The following is a 20,742-nucleotide window of genomic DNA, read 5'->3' on the forward strand; positions in this document are numbered from 1 at the left end:
TGGATAAGTGAATTTTCCAGTTGCTTGAGATTGCATGTTGCGTAGATTAGAAAACTGACCGCTAGAGGGCACCAGTTTTAAACTTTTGTATATTTTAACTTTTTTTTCCTGGTTGCTTGACTTCCAGATAAAAGGGATTTTACTGTACTTGATTGAAAAACAAAGTTTACTAAAGCAGCTATAAAGATTTGCGCAATGAACAACCAGTCAAGTCACCGTGATTTATAGTTGCAGCTCCATCAAAAGACCAGGCTTGTGCTATGGCAAGCAAATATCAGTCAGGGATTGAGCTACAGTAGGAGTCAATTGGTGTAATACCAGCACAGAACAGCCCAGCACCCACTGAAATAGTGATGGAAACATGAGCCTGCAGATGCTGGAGTCAGGAGCAAAATAAAATTACTGGAGGAATTCAATGAGTGGAGCGTCATGGAACCAGGTGCCTTGGAACACCTTGTCAGCAAAGAGGCATATATCAGGATGCTCTTTATCGACAACAGTTTGGCATTTAACACCATCATCCTCTCAAACTGATCAGCAAACTCCAAGACCTGGGAATTAATACCCCATTGGATAATTGGATCGTGGATTACTTCACCTCCAGACCACAATCGGTGAAGATTTGGTATGAACTTCTCCTCCACAATCTCCATCAGTACCGAAGCACCACAGGGCTGTGTTCTTAGCCCCCTGTTTTACTCACTTTACTCCTACGACTGCTTAGCTCGACACAACAATAGCATCATCTACAAATTTGCCGATGATACCAAGGTAGTGGGTTGTATAAAGGATGGGGATGAGTTAACACACAGGATGGAGACTGAAACTTGGCTGAATGGGGCACCAACAACAACCTTGCACTCAATATCACCAAAACTAAAGAGCTGATTGTTGACTTAAGGAAAGCCAGAGGTACAGACCCCAGTGATCATTGGGGGATCAGAGGTGGAGAGGGTGAGCACATTTAGGTTTTTGGGAGTCACTACTTCGGAGGATCTTTCCTGGACCCAACACACCAATGGCATAGCGAAGAAAACCCATCAGCGCCTCCACTTCCTCAGCAGTTTGCGGAGGTTTGGTATGACACCAGAAACCCCTTGCAAATTTCTACAGAGGTGGAAAGTGTGCTGAGAGCTACATCACAGTCTGGTAAGGGAACACCAATACCCTTAAGCATAAAGCCCTCCAAAAGGTAGCCCAGGATATCACGGGAATAACTCTCCCCACTATTGAGTACATCTACAGGGAATGCTGCCTTTGGAGACCAGCAGCAATCATCAAAGACCCTCACCACCCAGCACACATTCTGTTCTCGCTACTGCCATCAGCAAAGAGATATCGGTGCCACAAGACTCACATCACCAGGTTCAGGAACAGCTGCTATCCCTCCACCATTAGACTCCTCAACAACACTCAATCAGGTTTCAAATTATTTAAGGACTCTTGGGCACTTTATTCATTTTCTTTTGTTCTACCTGTAATGCACAGTTTGTTTACATTTGTTATCTGTTTACAGTTCTTTTATTTGTTTCCATGCTTAGGCATTTTTTGCATCTCCAATTTGTGGTAATTCTGCCATGACCGCTGGAAAAAGGAATCTCAGGGTTGTATGTAAATGTTATATATGTATTCTGACAATAAATCTGAAATCTATTAAAGCTTTGGATCAAAAACTGCATCAGGACCAAGAATGAAGAGAGAAGATAGTCAATATAAAGACATGAAGGGGAAGGGCGAGACAGAGGCCAATAGGTTGTTGGTGGACCAAGAGTGAAGGATGACTGACAGACGAGGAGGAATGGAGGAACACCATAGCAGTGGAATAATTGGTGGAAGTAGAAAGGGCCAGATGTACCAAGCGAGGACAGGGAAGGGTGAAGGTGGAGTCAGCTGGATCTATCAATAGTAAATGTGAGCTGATACTGTGTGTGAAACTATTTGGAATTGCTACTCCCAAATGCAGACCTGCTGGGCAACCATCCAAAAGCAATGCTTGCACAAAGCCTGGAGGGTCTTCTTTCACACAGTACATCCCTTCAGCAAGTTATATTATCTATCAGCTTCAGAATCTGGGAGCACAAATCCTGTCACCAACTAAATGGTACAAATCAGCCGCTGCAAGTGTATACCTTTCAGGCCTGTCTGACAAGGTCCTAGCCATCTGGCTACATGCAGGCATCTTCAAGAAATTCAAACAGAGCTTCCCAGAAATGCCACTGAAACCTCAGTTTTGTTTATATAAAAAAAACAAGCAGGAACCAACAAAGATAAAGATTAAGCAAATAATGAGCTGGTGGAGAGACAAAGCGGATCCGGCGGCCTCCATGGTAAAAGTGGTCAGCCAATGTTTCAGGCCTAGACCCTCCCTTTACGGAGATTAACATGGGAAGGTGATCTCATCATTGATATCTACCCTTCTCAATAAAGGGTCCCTCCCCGAAATGTTGACCATTTCTACGCATGGCTGCTGTTTGACCCTCTAAGTCCCTCCAGCTTCTCTCATTGTTTGCCCAAGATCCCAGCATCTGCAGTTTGGCATTTCTCAAGGATGACTTTTAAAATGCAGAGACTTCTTGGAATTCCGGAAAACAGCATTGGAGATGCATACAAACAAGGGAATGTCTGGCCACTGTGGCTACCTCTAACCCTGTCAGTATGGACATGTTGAGCTAACATGACTAAGGCTTCTGTGACTAAAGCGTTTCACAGAAGCAATTTCAAACAACATTTACCAATCTTGAAAAGATGTGTGATGATATAATGGTGGGGGAGGGGGGCTGTTATTATACTGACTGCTTGCTATTGTCTATGGCTGTAGAGATACTCCACCCTACTGGTATAACAGTTGCTTTCCCACTGGCCAGTTTAGTGGTGGTTCTACTCTGTTAATAATAGCCCTGTATTAGTATCACACTTGTCTGGTCCATGGCTATGGCATATCAATTTTATTAACAGACTCTCAATCATAGATACTTCCCTGAAACCCTGAAGACTTGAGATAGATCAAGATGCCACCCAAGCTGGAGAAATTTTTCACCACTGGCTCCAGTGTTTTGAAGCCTACACGCAAGGCAACAATGTTGTGTGAGATGCAGTGAAAATGGACCACCTTGTGGCTCTCCTTGGAGAAGTACCCTACTCAGTGGTTAGGGAGACAGCTGTCTACCAGAATGCACTGAATCTCTACAGCCATAGCCAATAGCAAGCAGTCAGTATAACACGCCCCCACCCCCCCCCATTACATCATCACAAGATGTTACAGAAGGTGGCAAGACGCTTTTCAAACAGAGGAGAATCTTAAAGGAAAGACCAAACAGCAGAACGGTTTGCGATTGGGGTCTGAGAAGAATTTTAGTTTAGAGTCTTGGCCGTTGAAGGTACAAGCACTAGTGGTGGACCGACTATGTACAAGGATGATCAGATTTGGAGGAGTGCAAGCATCAGAAAGGTTTAGGGTGGGTGGGTGGGACTATACAGAGCAGGATCAAAGGGTGGAGTGAAGCATTAAAGTCTACATATGCTAGGATTGTGGTTAAAAACAAGCATATGCTGCAGGAGCTCCCCCAGTCTCGCAATGTCCATAGGAGGTAAAGATATATCACTCACCTTTCAAGGTGAGTAATTTGAAACCTGAGCAAGGACCCCAATAAAGGCCAGCAAGCTCTGCAAAATGGACGTGGCAAAATTTTGAACAGATGGGTTGGACAAGGAAATCCAGCCAAGAGTATGTCAATTCTAGGAGATAACAAAAGAGATTCAGCAAAACGAGTCAAGGCAGTGCCAGATAACGTTACATGGGACAACGAGGATACACTGTTCAAAGTCCACCTTAAATGTCAAATATTTGGTTTCCCCTGCAATATCTCCTTCTGGCCAGGTGCAGTTTTTTTTCCTCTTATGATGCATTGCAGGTTTTTTTATTTGCTCTGATGGTATGACACAACTGGGCTGGAGTCCTGATGGAGCACGTCCTGCCAGCTTATGCATGGAAAGAGTAAACAACATTTCAGTCCTTCTTGTGGGGAGGAGGGCACCAAATATCCAATTTTATAACATCATTGTCAACTTATTCACTGAAGCACAGGAGAGAATAAAACTTTAACTTTACCTCCTCACAAAGTTCCCCATCAACCTTCCCCCACTGCACAGTAGCCTTCTGACAATAAATATCCATGACCAGACTGGGGAAAACACGGACTACCTCTAAAGTCCTTGATGAAGGCAGATATCAATGATAAGATTCGTCGCTTTTTATGCCCCCGAGATAGCCTGTGGTATTCTGAGGAAAACATCTAGTCGTCAAGCCTGGTATAAAACTCTTCTTCATCTGGCTCTCCAACGCTTAGGATGATGATGGTTCCTTTCGGTCAGTTTGTGGGGTTTGCTATGTGCGTCCTGGAGTGGCTGTACAGGCCAATCCTTGATAGGCGCCGCTTGGCAGGTGAGGCCTGGAGGAGCAGCAGGGTTAGAAGCTCTGTTGTGGTGCTTCCTGTGCCTTTCCTCTCTTGCCTCTTTGAGCTTGTTCTCAGCAGCGTCCATACCTTTTCTGATGGCGTCCCTCCACTGCGAGCAATCTTGAGCCAAATCCTCCCATGTTGATGAGGCAATGTCAGTTTTGTTGAGACTCCTGTGCAGAATATTCTTGTACCGTAGTTGCTGGTTTCCTTGTTTTCAGGAACCACTTGACAGTTGTCCGTAAAAGATGCCCTCGGGCAGTCTTTTGTCAGCCATTCTGACAACATGCCGTCCCCAGCGCAGTTGGGCTGACATCACCAAGGTTGAAACTGCTGGGATTCCAGCTTGAGAAAGGGCCTCGATATTGGAGACCTTATTTCGCCAGGTGATCTTCAGCATATTGGAGACCTTGCCTCGCCAGGTGATCTTCATAAAACTAATGATCTAATGGTCGGCCTGCCCTACGACATGCTTCTGAGATAATGGGCTTTCTCCATCAGGCACCTCAAAGCACTGGAGAGATATCACCAATCAGTCTCTGTAAACTCCTTTAAATGCATCGGCAGGATAGGCAACAAAAACCCTGAGATAGACCAACATCCCAATGCCAAGGATTGATCCATGATGGGGAGTCTGCGCGCACAACACACGACATCCTATTCCAAACTCTGCTATAGCAAAGGACTACTCTGTGGATTGAAGATTCAAAGACTGTCTCAAAACTTTGGATAGAGAGTGTAACATCCCCACCAACCTCTAGCAATCACTAATCCATGACTATTCCAATTGAAGAGACAGTGGGACCATAAAGAGTGGAACCATTGTCTCACTTCCCATAAAGCCCACCAATCCTACCAAACCATGCATGTGCCACCCAAGACAGAGCTTGCTGGCACTGAGGTGTGGCCTCATTAGCCACTTCTGAAATTCCACAGCACATTATCCACGACCCTGAAGATGAGTTTAATCAGGGTTACATCAATTCTTATCCCAAATGAAACATTAACAAGGCCTGTCAGGGATTGATAAACTTTCCTTTGCGAAGCCATCCTTTTCTTCAACATGTATAACATGAAGTTCATTTCTTCTCCCTGCACCACATCACACCCAAATAGAGTAAAAGCTCTGTATCCGGAATTCAGAAAACTGGCAGCCTCAAGCAACCGGTTTTAAAAATATGGTTAAAAAAATTGGTTTAAAATTGGCCTGCCTCACCATAAGTTTGCCAATCACGCCACCCGCAATCTCAAGCAACTGGAAAATTCATTTATCCAGCATCTACCAATCCCCATAGGTGCCAGTGTGCAGTTTTCATTTCTAGATTGCTTCGCATCACACTGGAAAGATGATCACCTGCCCCTGTTGTGAGTCACTCTTGCTCCTGGAGCAATATATTGGTCAGCGGCTTGTGGGATGATGCTAATCTCAACGTAATGCTCTTCGTGCAGCATTCCAGGGGAGTTGACACTGATTTGAACGAGGAGCGAATATCTTGGTCATTCGAACACAAGGCCAGATGTGAGCCTTTCAGCCAAGTGTCTGCTTTCTGTCCCCCTCCCCAACATTGTACAGATACCCCTTATGGCCTTGCTTTCTTTGATCCACTGAACTGTTGGCCTTCCTCTTAATCTGCTGCCCCAATGTCATAAGCCCCTACATTCAACATTTACTCCCTCCCACCTCTTATCTCAACATGGAACAATACAGCACAGCATGGGCCCTTCAGCCCACAATGTTGTGCTGACCGAGAATACCTACTCCACAACAATCTAATCTCTCCTTCCCTCACACCCATAATCTTCTATTTTTCATACATCCACTTTCAAATGTCTCTATTCTACCAGTCTCCCCCATCATCCCCAGCAATGCATTCCAGGCACCCAACTCACTCTGAGTGAAAAAATCTCTGACATCTCCCTGAAACTTTTCTCCACTCAACTGAAACAGATTTCCTCTGGTATTTGCTGTTGAAATATTGCCCCTTGGACCCAACTGCAGGTTCTAACTGTGAGCCTGACTGCTCCTCATACTCAAAAGCCTCAGACCATGGTCAATCTCACTTCCCTACCTGGCCACACCAATGGTCACCCACCTCTTCCTAACTCCAACCATGTCACCAGCTCCCATCACTCTTCCTCTCAACCCCAATGGTGGCTGGAATCATGGCTCAAACCTGCAGCAGCCAACCACATTACCAAGCCCTGACCAAGGCACCAGCTAGGTTTGTTCCTCCAACCATTCCTGAATACATGATTATTCTTCCTCCTCGTGACCTAAAGCATTGGCCCCCTCAATATTTCAGTAGCCCAGTCTTCCATCATCCACGACCCTCCCCCACCTCAACATCTACCCCTGCTCTCACCTATTATTCCTTTCCCCATCTGTTTGACCTCACCAGAGTTTCTAGGGCTTTGTAGCTTACCATCTATTTAGGCATGAAATGGGAAATGCGGGCTTCAGTGAGTCTTGAGATACGCTAACAGAAAGTGTCCCAATTACTTCTTAATCAGCAGTCTCGCAATGTTTGAACACAAAGGGCAACTTTTATCTTTGATCATCAAATGAGTGGACTAAGAAACCCATGATCCTTGCTCAGCAGCCTCTGTCAGACAACAGTCTAACTTCAGAATTCTAAAATCAAAATGTGTTGCTGTGTTCAAAATAACTTGCTTATTCATTCCCAATTCTGAGGGAAGGTCACAGTCTTGAAATACGAAGAGCTTCTCTTTCCAAGATACTGCCTGATCTGCTAAGCTTTTCCTGTGTTTCTTTTTTCAGTTTTTAAATCATATTCTTCTTTCTTTGGCTTGGCTTCACGGACAAAGATTTATGGAGGGGTAGTTCTCCACGTCAGCTGCAGGCTCGTTTGTGGCTGACGTCCGATGCGGGACAGGCAGACACGGTTGCAATAATTCCTTTTTTAATTTAATTTTGGAGATAAAATTAAATAAGCATGTCTAGCCCATGCCACCCATATAAACCCTCCAAGCTTTTGAAGGGAACCAGAGCACCCAGAGGAAACCTGTGCAAGTCACAGGAGAACATACAAATTCCTTTCAAACAGCCACCGGTTTGAACCCAGGTCGCTGGTGCTGCAATAACATTGTGCTAACCACCACACTAACTGTGCTCCTCCTGCGATGTGATTTTTTTTTAAATGAAAGAAACATGCAGATTATTACAATGCAGCTGGCTAAATTTGACAAACATATCTTTGGGCTGCTCAACCACATAGGCCAAACCACACAGCCATTCCTGCCCATCATCATGCTCCAAGTGGCTCAAACTTTGCTTCAGTCATGAATAAAAACTGTTACGATTAAATTAGCTTGCATATCAAAGTTATCCAAGTGAAAACCAGAAGGAGTGGTTAAACGTCTAATGTGCGGTAAATGCCCACTGTACTCCACTGAAATTAATTTCAGAAATGGACATGATTTTAGCACATGGTGGAAGATGTAGCCTGCAGATTTGATACTGGAGTTGTAAACCATTCCAAACTTTTTGTTGCAATACTGGACAATTAACACACTACAAAAACAACTTGTTAATAATGCCAAACGCTTCACAGAGGCAAACTCAGACATTAACTAATACTTTGGTAAAGAAGAAACAAGGGGGTAGAATCTGCCAACAGTTCTTGCCATTGACACCCAATAAATGGATCCTTGGAGGAGAGACCCTGTGTGGTATGATGACCTTGCACTCCATGAAGTCACTACCTGGGGAAATCCTCAACAGTAAAATCCTCAATACTCAAACATTCAAGAATAATTACTAACATAAAGTGCAAAGAGAAAGACTCAAAGCAAAACACTGAAGGAGGAAAAATTGACACATGGAACCTAAGAAGTCTTTTCACAATGAAGGAACACATATCTGAGGCTTTTCAATCTTCTTTCTTCCATTCACACCAAGGGGAGCAGCCTCCTCTTGCCTGATGCGAGAGTCCTGGGCAAGGACTCCACACGTGAACTGAACTGCGTAATTCCCATACACTTCCATTAGAAATGTTAGCAAACTTGGCAAATGCCTGGCCATTAGGACAGCTGATTATAACCTTGTCAAGTATTTGGGAATGTCGTAAATTTAAACAGAGTTCGAGGTTCCGATTTTTATGTGCGCATAATGAAAGCATGCACATTGAACATAAAGGGACTTGGGTGATGCATGTGTAGGTGAAACTACGTGGAAAAAAATCTTGGGTGATTTTAGGGTGATAAAATGGGGAGACATTGAGAACCTCTTGGTTCTTACTGACGAAAGGCTTTGAATATTTGAACTAGAGCATACTTCACTAAACAATATGGAATCCACAGCTCTACTGCAGGCCTCACTGACCTCTGGTGCATAATAAACTGCCAGAAAGTCCAATGATAAGAGGAGAATACCAATGAGAAGCCACGGTCATCATATTTAAAGCATATATATTTAATGCTGGGGCTTGCCTGATATATTGGCATGAAATCCCGCTGGTATCATTAATCATAATCTCCCATTCTTGGCGCCAGAAATGTTCCAGTTGTGTCTTTTGCTGTGAAATGCCTTTCATTTTTTTAAAAAAGCATTGCTCAGTTACACAGAATGACATTTTTCAAAAGCACACCTTGCCTCAGGTCATTAACAAACCAACCAGGTTTCATACATTTTTATGCTTGGCATTTGCACCACGCAAAGGCCCAATTGCATCCTCTCTGCAGAGCACCCTGACTCTGCCTGCTCCCAATTTTTTATTATAATTTTTAACACTACGAACCATATCAACCAAAATATGTACAAACATTTCTCATTAAATTTACACAGTGGTCTTTTCTCCCCTTTTTTCCCCCCTTTCCCTCCCCCTACCTCTACCCAACCCCCTCCAAAACCCATAAATATTCAACATATACAATAAAACCATAAAACAATATTTTCACACAAAGGAAAATAAACAAAAAAAATGCGTCATCTATTTATTACACACTGAATCTAGTCGTTTTGTCTTATCATTTTCATTCTCATTTTAGGGGATGGAGGTCGTAGGCAAGCTCTCTCTGATATGTTCCATGTATGGTTCTCAAATTTGTTCAAACATTGTCTCTTTACTTTTTAAATTATATGTTATTTTTTTCAATGGAATACATTTATTCATTTTCATTTCCTGCATTGATTTAACCATAAATTTGGATACTTTTTTTTTTTAACTCGTCTTTTGTCCAGTTTTATTCAACATTGGGTCCAAATTAAGGTTAAAATCTCCTCCTATCAATATATTTCCTTGTGTGTCTGCAATCTTCAAAAATAAATCCTTCATAAACTTTTGATCCTCCTCGTTAGGAGCATATATATTGAGCAAATTCCAAAATTCTGAGAATATCTGACACTTTATCATTTCATACCTCCCTGCCGGATCTATTATTTCCTCCTCTATTTTGATTGGTACATTTTTGTTAACTAGTATGGCTACACCTCTAGCTTTTTAATTATAGGATCCTGCCACTACGTGTCCTACCCAGTCTCTCTTTAATTTGTTATAATCCACTTCAGTTCGATGCATTTCCTGCACAAATGCTATATCTATTTTTTCCTTCTTCAATAAATTTAGTTGCCTCTTCCTTTTATTTGGTTATGTATTCCATTAATGTTTATACTCATATAGTTCAACATGGCCATCTTACACCATCCTTGCATACACCTCTTTTCCATCTCTTCGCCACCTCCATACCCCTTCTCCCTATTTTCATCTCTTAGTTTTCTCTTATTACACTTCTTTGGCTTGGCTTCGCGGATGAAGATTTATGGAGGGGGTAAAAAGTCCACGTCAGCTGCAGGCTCGTTTGTGGCTGACAAGTCCGATGCGGGACAGGCAGACACAGTTGCAGCGGTTGCAGGGGAAAATTGGTTGGTTGGGGTTGGGTGTTGGGTTTTTCCTCCTTTGCCTTTTGTCAGTGAGGTGGGCTCTGCGGTCTTCTTCAAAGGAGGTTGCTGCCCGCCAAACTGTGAGGCGCCAAGATGCACGGTTTGAGGCGTTATCAGCCCACTGGCGGTGGTCAATGTGGCAGGCACCAAGAGATTTCTTTAGGCAGTCCTTGTACCTTTTCTTTGGTGCACCTCTGTCACGGTGGCCAGTGGAGAGCTCGCCATATAACACGATCTTGGGAAGGCGATGGTCCTCCATTCTGGAGACGTGACCCATCCAGCGCAGCTGGATCTTCAGCAGCGTGGACTCGATTATTACACTTAATGTACATTTAAACACATTTAAGACATAAAGTACCCCCGCAGTTCCCACATCCACTAATACCTTAACACATATAACAAAGCTCTCTCTCTCTTCTTTTTTCCCTTATTCCCTTCCTTCCCTTCTTTTTTCCCTCTTTAGTTCTTTACATATACATTGTTTTTATATCTTTTTATATACTTTATCGCCATTCTTCATTCTTGTTGCATTTCTTCATCTCTTCTCCTGTCCTGCCAACATTCTGCGAATTCTTGCACTTTCTCTGGACTCGAGAACAGTCTGTTTTGCTCCCCGCTTATAAATATTTTAAGCACTGCTGGATGTCTTAATATGAATTTGTAGCCTTTTTTTTCATAAAGTTGATTTTGCTGTATTAAATTCCTTCCTCCTCTTTAAGAGTTCAAAACATGTCTGGGTAAAAAAATATTTTTTTACCTTTGTATTCCAATGGTTTGTTATCTTATCTAACTTTATTCCTTGCCCGTTCCAGAATATTTTCTCTTGTTGTGTATCTCAAAAATTTTACTAAGATGGATCTTGGTTTTTGATGTGCCTGTGGTTTCGGAGCTAATGCACTGCGTGCCCTTTCTATTTCCATTTCTTCCTGCATTTCTGTCGTTCCCAGGGCCTTCGGGATCCATCCTTTTATAAATTTCTTCATGTCTGTGCTTTCTTCACCCTCCTTCATGCCCACCATTTTTATGTTGTTTCACCTACTATAATTTTCCAACATATCAATTTTCTGAGATAACAACTCTTGTGTCTCTTTAATTTTTTGTCACTTTCTTCCAATTTTTCTCTTTAGTCATTTACTTCCATTTCTACAGCCGTTTCCCACTCTTCCACATTCTCTACTCTTTTCCCTATTTCTGCCATTACCAGTTCTAACCTTTACATTTTATCTTCTGTTCTTTTCATTTTCCTTTTAATTGCATTAAATTCTAATTCTCTAATGCTTTTAATGCTCTCATTTGTTCTTCAAAAAAACTTTATCTATATTCTGTCCATCAGTTTTACCTTCTATTTCTCTGTGAAGATCTTGGTCTTCTTCCTCTTCTTCGGTGTCTGTACCTGTGTTTGTGTCTTCTTCTCTTCTTTGTGTCTGTGTCTCTTCTGTTTTTCCTGATGAGCTTCTTGTATCTCTTTGTCAGGCCTCTCCTTGCTGGGCCTCTTGTTGCTGGTCCTCCCCTCCTATGCTGCTCGTCTGTTGTTCCTTGCCCTCCAGCTGAAAGCCCTGGTGTCGGGCATCCCTCAGCTGTCACTCTGTGACAGCCCGCTCCTCTGCTGAGCCCCCCTCCCGCCAGTGGCCTCTTTCTCCTTTGATTGTGCAGTTGCGCACTTTTGTTTGGCTCCAAGAGCCATTTATGTAGTGCACCGGCCAGCGGGTTGCGACTCTGCAGAGCAGACACTGACTTCAAGGGTTGGACGCTCCTCGTCACCACAGGTGCAGGTAAGGTCTTCTTCTTTCTTCTCCGACAACCTTTTTACCTCTTTTTTTCCAATTGTTCTTACTTTCTCCTTCTTGGAAGCCATCTTCTTTCTCTTCTCTGTATCTTTATCTTCTAGTTCTTTTATTCTATTTTTGTAATGCTTTGCTTTTTCCTAACTTTTTTCCTATTTTCCTGGGGAGGGCTGGTTTTCCCGACCAGCCACTACTCCATCACATGACTCCTCCTGCCTGTTCCCAATCATCACTGTCCTCAACTGCTCTTTCAAAACCTGGAAACTTTTCAGAATGGGTTCTTACCAAATCCTCTCACTGGTTTCTCTGAAGGATTTGGAAACAGTGCAGAGTTATCTGTGGCATTGATTGATGTGGATCTTGAAGTAAGATCACCACTCCCGCCATTATCCCACACCCGCTCACCCCAAGAGACCAAACTTTTATCTCAATCTCTCCAGAAGTTAAGGCTTACCAAAATACAGAAAAACTCCTGTTATCCAGAATTCAAGCAACTGGCAGCCTCAAGCAACCAGGAGAATTTTTTTTTTTAAAAATCACAGAAAACAAATAGGTACCAAATACAAAAGTTTAAAAATCTCACTTTGCCATTAGTTTACCAATCACACAACATGTAATCTCTAGCAACCGGAAAATTCACTTATCCGGCATCTTCCAATCCCCTAATGTGCCAGATACCAGGGGTTTTTCCTTGGTTGAAATCGAGATGGGAAATCCTTTACAGCCCAAGCTTCAGGTTGATGCCTTGTCTGCTGTCAGATGAGGACAAAGTCACACTAATACTCAATCTCCTAACTTCACAATTATTCTAGGAGGCCACAGTTAATCAGTAATGCTCGCCTACGCTTTACTGTCACCCCAATAAAATCTGTGATGGATTAAACTCTGGAAATGTCTTGCTTTTTTTTCCTTTGAACACAGATGAGGAGACAGCATGGGCACATGGATCTGCCAGTATCCCTGCGGTTCAGCTGATGAAAGCACACATGTACTTTTTCAATCTGCACTTCAGAAACTAAATCTCCTCACAAGGGCAGAGCAGGTACCAGTGGGAAGGAAGAGCAGCAGGCACAAGGAAGGGGTCCCTGCTGTCAACGATGGCTGGATACAACAGAGATTCTCATGTCATATGCAACGAGCTTGGTTCCAACGTACTCACAAGATGTCTGCCAGTTTTGGATAAACTGTACCTAAGCTCCACAATAATCAGCTGCTGGCATGGGAAGGAACCAAAGAAACAGAACAGGGAATTTACGCCATTCTTCTCGTTCCCTTCAGCACAAGCAATTGAAAGACATGTTTAAACATAGCAAGGTTTTCATGACCTACTGTTCAGTTAAACTCTGCTGACTGCATAGCATCTGTCAAAGGATGCAATAATCTTTGTGCCAAGCATTTAAGGTCAGAGTCAAATCAAAAATGGTTGCAAGGTTATAACACAGCTCAAAATTTCATTTCTCCTTGCAACCCTTCACATCAGTCTATCAATTAAGCTAGGCTGCCGTCAGCAGTCTGTGACTACCCCACCTGTGAATTTTTTTTTGTAAATTACTCTGGACAGACTTAACCCCTTGAATAAGGAATGCAAAGCCTTAAGAGCTCACAGATCAGGGAGCATCCATGGAGAGAAATGGTTGGTCAGCGTTTCAGGTTGGGACGATCTTTAAATTAAAGATACATCACAGTAACAGGCCCTTCCTGCATCACTCAAATACACCCATGTGACTGATTAACCAACCAACCCTACACATCTTTGGAACATGGGAGGAAACTGCAACACTCGTAAGAAACCCACACAGACACGGGGAGAGTGTACAAACTCCTTACAGCCAGCAGCAGATTCAAATGCGGGTCACGGGCGCTGTAATACGGGAGCCACTCGGCTAATCAGGTCTTGAGAAAAGATTCCAACCAGAAACACTGATCTACATTTTCCCTCGTGGATGCCGTCTCACCTGCCTGAGGTCTTCCAGCTTCTGTTTGCTCATTTATTTCAGCATCTGCAGTTCTTGTGTTTCTCAGTCTTAACCCTTTTCTGGCAAAACACTTTCATTGGGCAAGTTTCAATCAACAAGGATATTTAAATGAACTTTGGAGTCGATCAGTTCATTTGATGCAAGCCCAGGATCAATGCAAGCAGTAAAGGAAGCCAATAAGATGGCTCTAATTCTATTGACAAGGTTCTATCAGAAATTATGTGAAATACTGACCGATCTGAAAGTAACCATTGATCTTATTGAGCTTATGGAGGAAAGTTCCTCAAACTTATTTAAATAAAAGCTTTCCTTTCAGTAAGTACATTTTCTTAATATTTGCATGATCTCTATGTCAGGGAAGGAAATTCAATGCAGTCCTTTGTGCTCATCAAGGTCAACTATCAATAGGCAGTGCAGGGTTGGATAGATTACCAGAAGGGACAAGTTCAGTGTTGGTGCAGATGATAGTGGCCTGATGCCTCTCGGCAGCATTCTCATCAAGGAATAAGTAACAGGAGGTGCCTAAGAGCTGTCATCTGGCCTGAAGAAGGGCTCCAGCCCAAAACATTTTACTTTCCGTGGATCTGCTAAGTTTCTCCGGCACTTTTGTGCACTGCACTAGACCCCAGCATCTGCATTTAACACTGATCTATTGGTCACTCTACGGAGTTCATGAAGATGGAAATGTTGGGAGGGAAGCCACCGTATAGGGGATCAGGGTCCAATAATTTTAGAGGGGCTGTGATTAGCCTCATTAATTAACCTACAACGGTCTCTGTTCATAGGGATCAACAAGCTATGAATTTTTAAGATTTAAATTTAGACATACTGCACAGTTCTTTCTTTGGCTTGGCTTCGCGGACGAAGATTTATGGAGGGGCACAGTTACAGGCACTTCAAACCCACAAGCTTGTTCTGCCCAAATAGTTCAATTAACCTCCAACCCCGGTATGTTTTGAAAGGTGGGTGGGAGGAAACCCACACAGACACAGGGAGAATGTACAAACTCCTTAAAGGCAGCGCCGGATTCAAACCCGATTCCCTGGCACTGTAATAGTGTTGCACTAACTGTTATGAACTCTGAGGCTACAACACAATTTCTCCTTGAACGAGTACAATGGTAATGTCAAACTACTTCTTCCAAAGTAATGTGACTTGCTACTGCTCTGAAGTTTACAGAGTTGAGGTAGCGACATGGAAGTAGTGCACGATAGGCTCCTAGAAGCTTATTTATTGAAGTCAGAGACCAAGAAACTGGGTCAGTGTCTACACCTGTATCTCTTGTGAATGCAATCAACCTTGTGAAATGGAAGGCAACATGCCCCTTCTCCATAAATGGCCCCTTGGGAGACACAGACCACTGAGCTTTCCAAAGCAATGCACAGCCTCACCTTTCAGATACGATGCACATACCTTTGACTCAATGGAACTGCTGTCTCCCACCATGTTGCATGTGGCTGATTGTGGTATCCTGGCAACAATGGGAGCTGCTGTGCGCTTCTTGTTGGGGTTCTGTTTAAGGGATAAGTAACCTCAGTCAACCTCTACTGAGCATAGCCTTAATGCTCGGCATAACTTTGGTTTTGCATGGAATTTCAACCTTGAAACAAGTGCAAACAAAAATCAGACTTAAGGAGGTCATAATGTGAGGCAAAAATAAGAAAATTGATAACAGCTAAACCAAGTTTATTAGATGAAGAAAACCAAGTGATTGCCTTTCAAATGGTTTTCACCGGTCTGAAGTTACATCAGTGATTTCTCCTGCAGCTGCCTCCTTCCCATAACAGGAGCAGCACGTTCTAATGAGGCCTTGCACAGGAAGGATCATTTTTGGATAGTTGTGCCCCAGCAGCAATGGCTGCAGTCTGGGAAAGGTAGATGTACTGTGCAGGCCATACTCCGTCTCAGTATCGGTGGTAGGAGGAGAAACACTGGGATCCTGGGGGAAGAGACAGGACTCTCATTCTCCATATCCCAGCTGAGACTCTCCAGGGATGAGACAGAAAACTGCATGGCAATAACTGCAGCCTCCTGCTGCTAAACAGCTTCTGGAAATGGCAGTCATCTCCTTGAAGGCATCCCCCTCCTCCCGCAGAATAGCCACATCCTTGACCTGGAGAATACCCTGACACGGGCTCATAGACAGACAGACCATGGAACCTAAGAATCCACTCTGCAAGAGGACTTCAAATGTGCTTCCATGTTGCTGACATGTCCACTGTGGATGGTGAACAAGTGGGCATCACCTCCAGAGTGGATACAATTCTCTCCTACCCCTGCTTGTCCTTGTGCAAAGGAGTGGACTTCTCAGTGGATCCAGCCACCCACTTAATTGGTCCGGAAGATCAATGCAAGATTTTTTTTTTAATTTAGACATACAGCACAGTAACAGGCCCTTTTGGTCCATGAGCCTCTGCCACCCAATTACACCCAATTGACATACAACCCCAGCACCTTCTGAAAAGTGGAAGGAAACCAGAGCAAACCCACTCAGACATGGGGAGAAAGTTAAAAACCCTGGTCGCTGGCACCGCCCAATGCTAACTGTGCCTCCCTTAAAGAAGCATTTAATATTACAGCACAGAAATAGACCCCTTCGGCCCTTCTAGTCTGTGCCAAACTATTTTCCTGCCTAGTCCCTCTTTATCTGCCAAGGCCATAGCCCTTCATACACTTCCCATCCATGCACCTGTCCAAATTCTTCTTAAATGTTAAAATTAAGCCCGTATTCACCACCTCACCTGGCAGCTCATACCACACTCTCATTATTCTCTGTGTGAAGAAGTTCCCCCTCGTATTCCCCTAAACTTTTCCCCTTTCACCCTTAAACCATGTCCTCTCAAGCAAAATATTTCAGTTTCAATTGGGTCCAGAACAGTGGTTCTCAACCTGTTTTTTCCACTCACATAGCACACTTACTAATCACAGAGCACCTACAGCATAAGGATAGCTTAAGGAGGTAAGTGAGTTGAAAGAAAAAGTTTGAAAACCACTGGTTTAGATTCTCAATTTCTATTGAAACATACTGTTGTTGATACTATATTTACTACAAGGTGAAATGGAAAATGAATTTTATTTCCAATCTCATTCCAATGAGGCTCTATGGTATTTGAATTATGCTACTTACATATAGCATTGGACTTTTGTGGATCAAGCCAAACCAACCCGCTACAATTCAAAAAAGGGAACTGTCTCACAATCTTACAATGACCAAGCCAGAAATGGAAAGCAAATCACAACTCCCAAACTCACACTCAAACAGCCCCCAACACACTAAGTCTCTCAACAATCCACATCTACTTGCCAAGGGAGAATGTACACTACCTGGTATCATTATGGTTTGCTTATCAACACTAATACCAATACATCTCTGTTATATGGCATCCAGTTCCAAATCTAGTACCCCTGATCAGCTGTAACCACAGTTCTTCCTCACTTTTGCTCTCCTCCCCCTTGGAATGAATGCCCTGCATGCCACGAATGTTTCTGATTAGTGCAATCCACTGCTTGGAAACCAAACAAGATTCACAGAGCAGATGCATCTCACACACAACTGAGTGGGACAGAAAATCAACTATAGTCTTAATGAAGGGCACTTTAAGCCTGAAATGTTGGTTATGTTTCTTGATCTTTGCTATATAAAATAACCTGCTGAGTTTTTCCAGCAATGCATTTTTCCTTCATCTCTAGCCTGTTATCCTTTTGTTGCAACATGAGGAACAGCTGCATGATCATGGAGAAGGAATCTCCTGGAACCTAAATTAGTGCATTAATACGGTAGGAACTATTAATGCTATAGGAACTATAATTATACCAGAAAATGAGATATAAGCATAACTTCTTCTGTGCCAGGGTCCAGGACAGAGATATTCTACTCTGTACAAGACCCAAGACTGTGGAATAGGAACTGCGTGGAGTCCAACTCGAACTCCAGCCCTCAACTCAGAATCTATGGATTCACCCTCGTGTCACAGCTGGCCAATTAAAATGCACAGCATTTCTTTCTAAAAAATTATAGCTGGAGGAGAATTAAAAAGGCACCATTATCTGCTTCAGCGGGAACTGTAATTCCCCATACATGTGGAACTAAAAATACTCCAGAATTGAGACTTGCTAGAGTTTCCCTGCACGAAAACAGTGCTTATTCACAAATCCACTGGGAATCAGGCACAAAACTAATAAAGCTTAGTTCTCCTGCACACCTGAACAGACCCAAAGGCCAAAATCACCAGCCTCTGCACATTTAGATGCTCAATTATATTTTTGAGTACTCGCATATTTCATACAGCTCACAAAACATGCTATAATTTTAAAATTAGAGAACAGATGCACACTTGGGTCCTGTTTATTTGTTGAGGTGCTATTTAGTTTTATAGTATATTGTATCATTCTCCTATTTACAATGGTATTGTGAGATTGATTAAGAGCTCTAACCTTTGTTCAAAGGGCTGAATGGCATACTCCCACACCTATATTCCATGATTCTATGTTCTCTATCACAGATGGAGTTAGGCAATGCAACATAAATAGATAACTCCTGCAAAATAAATATCAATTGTTTTCCCTTTGGTCATCTTGCAAGTTAAATACAAAGAAAATGAATAGATGATCTTATTAAAAGACAAAGTGAGCAGGCCTTAGTAAAACCAGGATAACAAGGCAAACTTGCCAATGGCTGTTGGAAAGGTGGCAAGATTATTAGTCAAAGCAGAATGACCCAAGTTCACCACAAAACAGAATATGGATTGGAAAATGTCAAAGGAGGTAGAGAGAGAGAGAGAGAAAGGAATGAGAGAGAGAAAAAGGAATGAGAGAGAGAGAGAGAGAGAGAGAGAGAGAGAGAGAAAGGAATGAGAGAGATAAAGGAATGAGAGAGAGAAAAAGGAATGAGAGAGAGAGAGAGAAAGGAATGAGAGAGAGAGAAAGGAATGAGAGAGAGAGATAAAGGAATGAGGGAGAAAGAAAGGAGTGAGAGAGAGAAAGGAATGAGAGAGAGAGAAAGGAGTGAGAGAGAAAGGAGAGAGAGAGAAAGGAGTGAGAGAGAAAGGAATGAGAGAGAGAAAGGAGTGAGAGAGAGAAAGGAATGAGAGAGAAAGGAGTGAATGAGAGAGAAAGGAGTGAATGAGAGAGAAAGGAGTGAATGAGAGAGAAAGGAGTGAATGAGAGAGGAATGAGAGAGAGAGAAAGGAATGAGAGAGAGAGAAAGGAATGAGAGAGAAAGGAATGAGAGAGAGAGAGAAAGGAATGAGAGAGAGAGAGAGAAAGGAATGAGAGAGAGAGAGAGAAAGGAATGAGAGAGAAAGGAATGAGAGAGAGAAAGGAATGAGAGAGAGAAAGGAATGAGAGAGAGAGAGAGAGAAAGGAATGAGAGAGAAAGGAGTGAATGAGAGAAAGAAAGGAGTGAGAGAGAGGAATGAGAGAGAAAAAGGAATGAGAGAGAGAGAAAGGAATGAGAGAGAGAGAAAGGAATGAGAGAGAGAGAGAAAGGAATGAGAGAGAGAGAGAGAAAGGAGTGAGAAAAAGAGAGAGGAATGAGAGAGAGAGAAAGAAAGAGAGAAAGGAATGAGAGAGAGAGAAAGGAATGAGAGAGAGAAAAGAGTGAGTGAGAAAGAGAGAAAGGAATGAGAGAGAGAGAAAGGAATGAGAGAGAAAAGAGAGGAGAGATAGGACAGAAAAGAGAGGAGGAAGAGAAAGAGAGATGGGAGAGTAGAGGAAGAGAGAGGAGGAGAGAAGAGAAAAGAGATAGAGCGGGAGATAGGAGAGAAAAGAGAGTAAAGAGAGAAAAAAGAGAGCAAGAAAAAAGAAAAGGGAAATAAAAAAGAGGGAGATAGCAAAGAGAGAGATATAGACAAGAGAGAAAGGGAGAAAGAAAAGAGAGGAGCAAAAGAGAAAAAAAAAGCAAGAAACAAACATGTAAAATGATCCAAAATTGCTTGAACCCGAATTCCAATGAAGAATCATCTGTGAGGAGTTAAGGGAGAGCTGCCTACATTGTGCAAGTAATAATGAAATGTACTGCTGAAAGAGAACACAAAGGTGAAACAGAGATGCAGGAAGAGGTGGTAGAGGCAGGGGAAGACTGGAGGTTTTAAGAAGAAACAAATTTCATCCATTATTCCAGGGATGACCAGGTTCTTCAGCAGCAGCTATCACAACCACCACCGCACTAAGTTGGTGAGTCAACACATCAGAGAAAAGTCCTTTCCTCCCTAAAACAGCTCACACTTAATCAATCATGAATTTATTATTGTACTGCACCTGCCATTTATTTGACTACTTTTCCTTCAGGTGCATTTTATCTGGTTAGGTGATACCACTTGTAGGGATACAGTGTTCAGACATTAGAATCAGATGTTGGGCAACATAGAAATGAGTACTTCCACCCAACTCATCCATACCAAAGTGTTCCTGAACTACTCCCATTTGCCTTCATCTGACCCGTGTCCACTGTACTTTGCAGATCCACATACCCGTCCAAATATCTTTTAAAGAGCGTTCTTGTATTCTCCTCTGCAACATCCTCTGGTAACTCATTCCATGCACCTACCATTCTCCATATGAAAATTTGCCACTCAGGCCATCTTAAAACCTTGCTCCAAATTAGACTGTAAACAAAATAGTTCAACTTT

The 20,742-nt window shown here is 42.7% G+C and overlaps 1 protein-coding gene across 4 annotated transcripts in view; it reads right to left on the bottom strand.

The window, feature by feature from the left end:
- LOC138764860 (transmembrane protein 263) overlaps window positions 1-20,742 on the bottom strand; it is a 50,375-nt gene that overhangs the window by 18,712 nt on the left and 10,921 nt on the right. For 2 of the 4 annotated variants that reach the window (XM_069941230.1, XM_069941231.1), the window contains exon 3: window positions 15,527-15,625. The exons of the other annotated variants lie outside the window; for them this stretch is intronic. In XM_069941230.1, the coding sequence (XP_069797331.1) occupies window positions 15,527-15,559 (33 nt within the window). In that variant the 5' untranslated portion in view covers window positions 15,560-15,625. The remainder of the gene's footprint in view (window positions 1-15,526; window positions 15,626-20,742) is intronic. 4 annotated transcript variants of the gene reach the window in all.

Source organism: Narcine bancroftii, chromosome 5 (genome assembly GCF_036971445.1).
Source record: "Narcine bancroftii isolate sNarBan1 chromosome 5, sNarBan1.hap1, whole genome shotgun sequence".
Taxonomy (NCBI): domain Eukaryota; kingdom Metazoa; phylum Chordata; class Chondrichthyes; order Torpediniformes; family Narcinidae; genus Narcine; species Narcine bancroftii.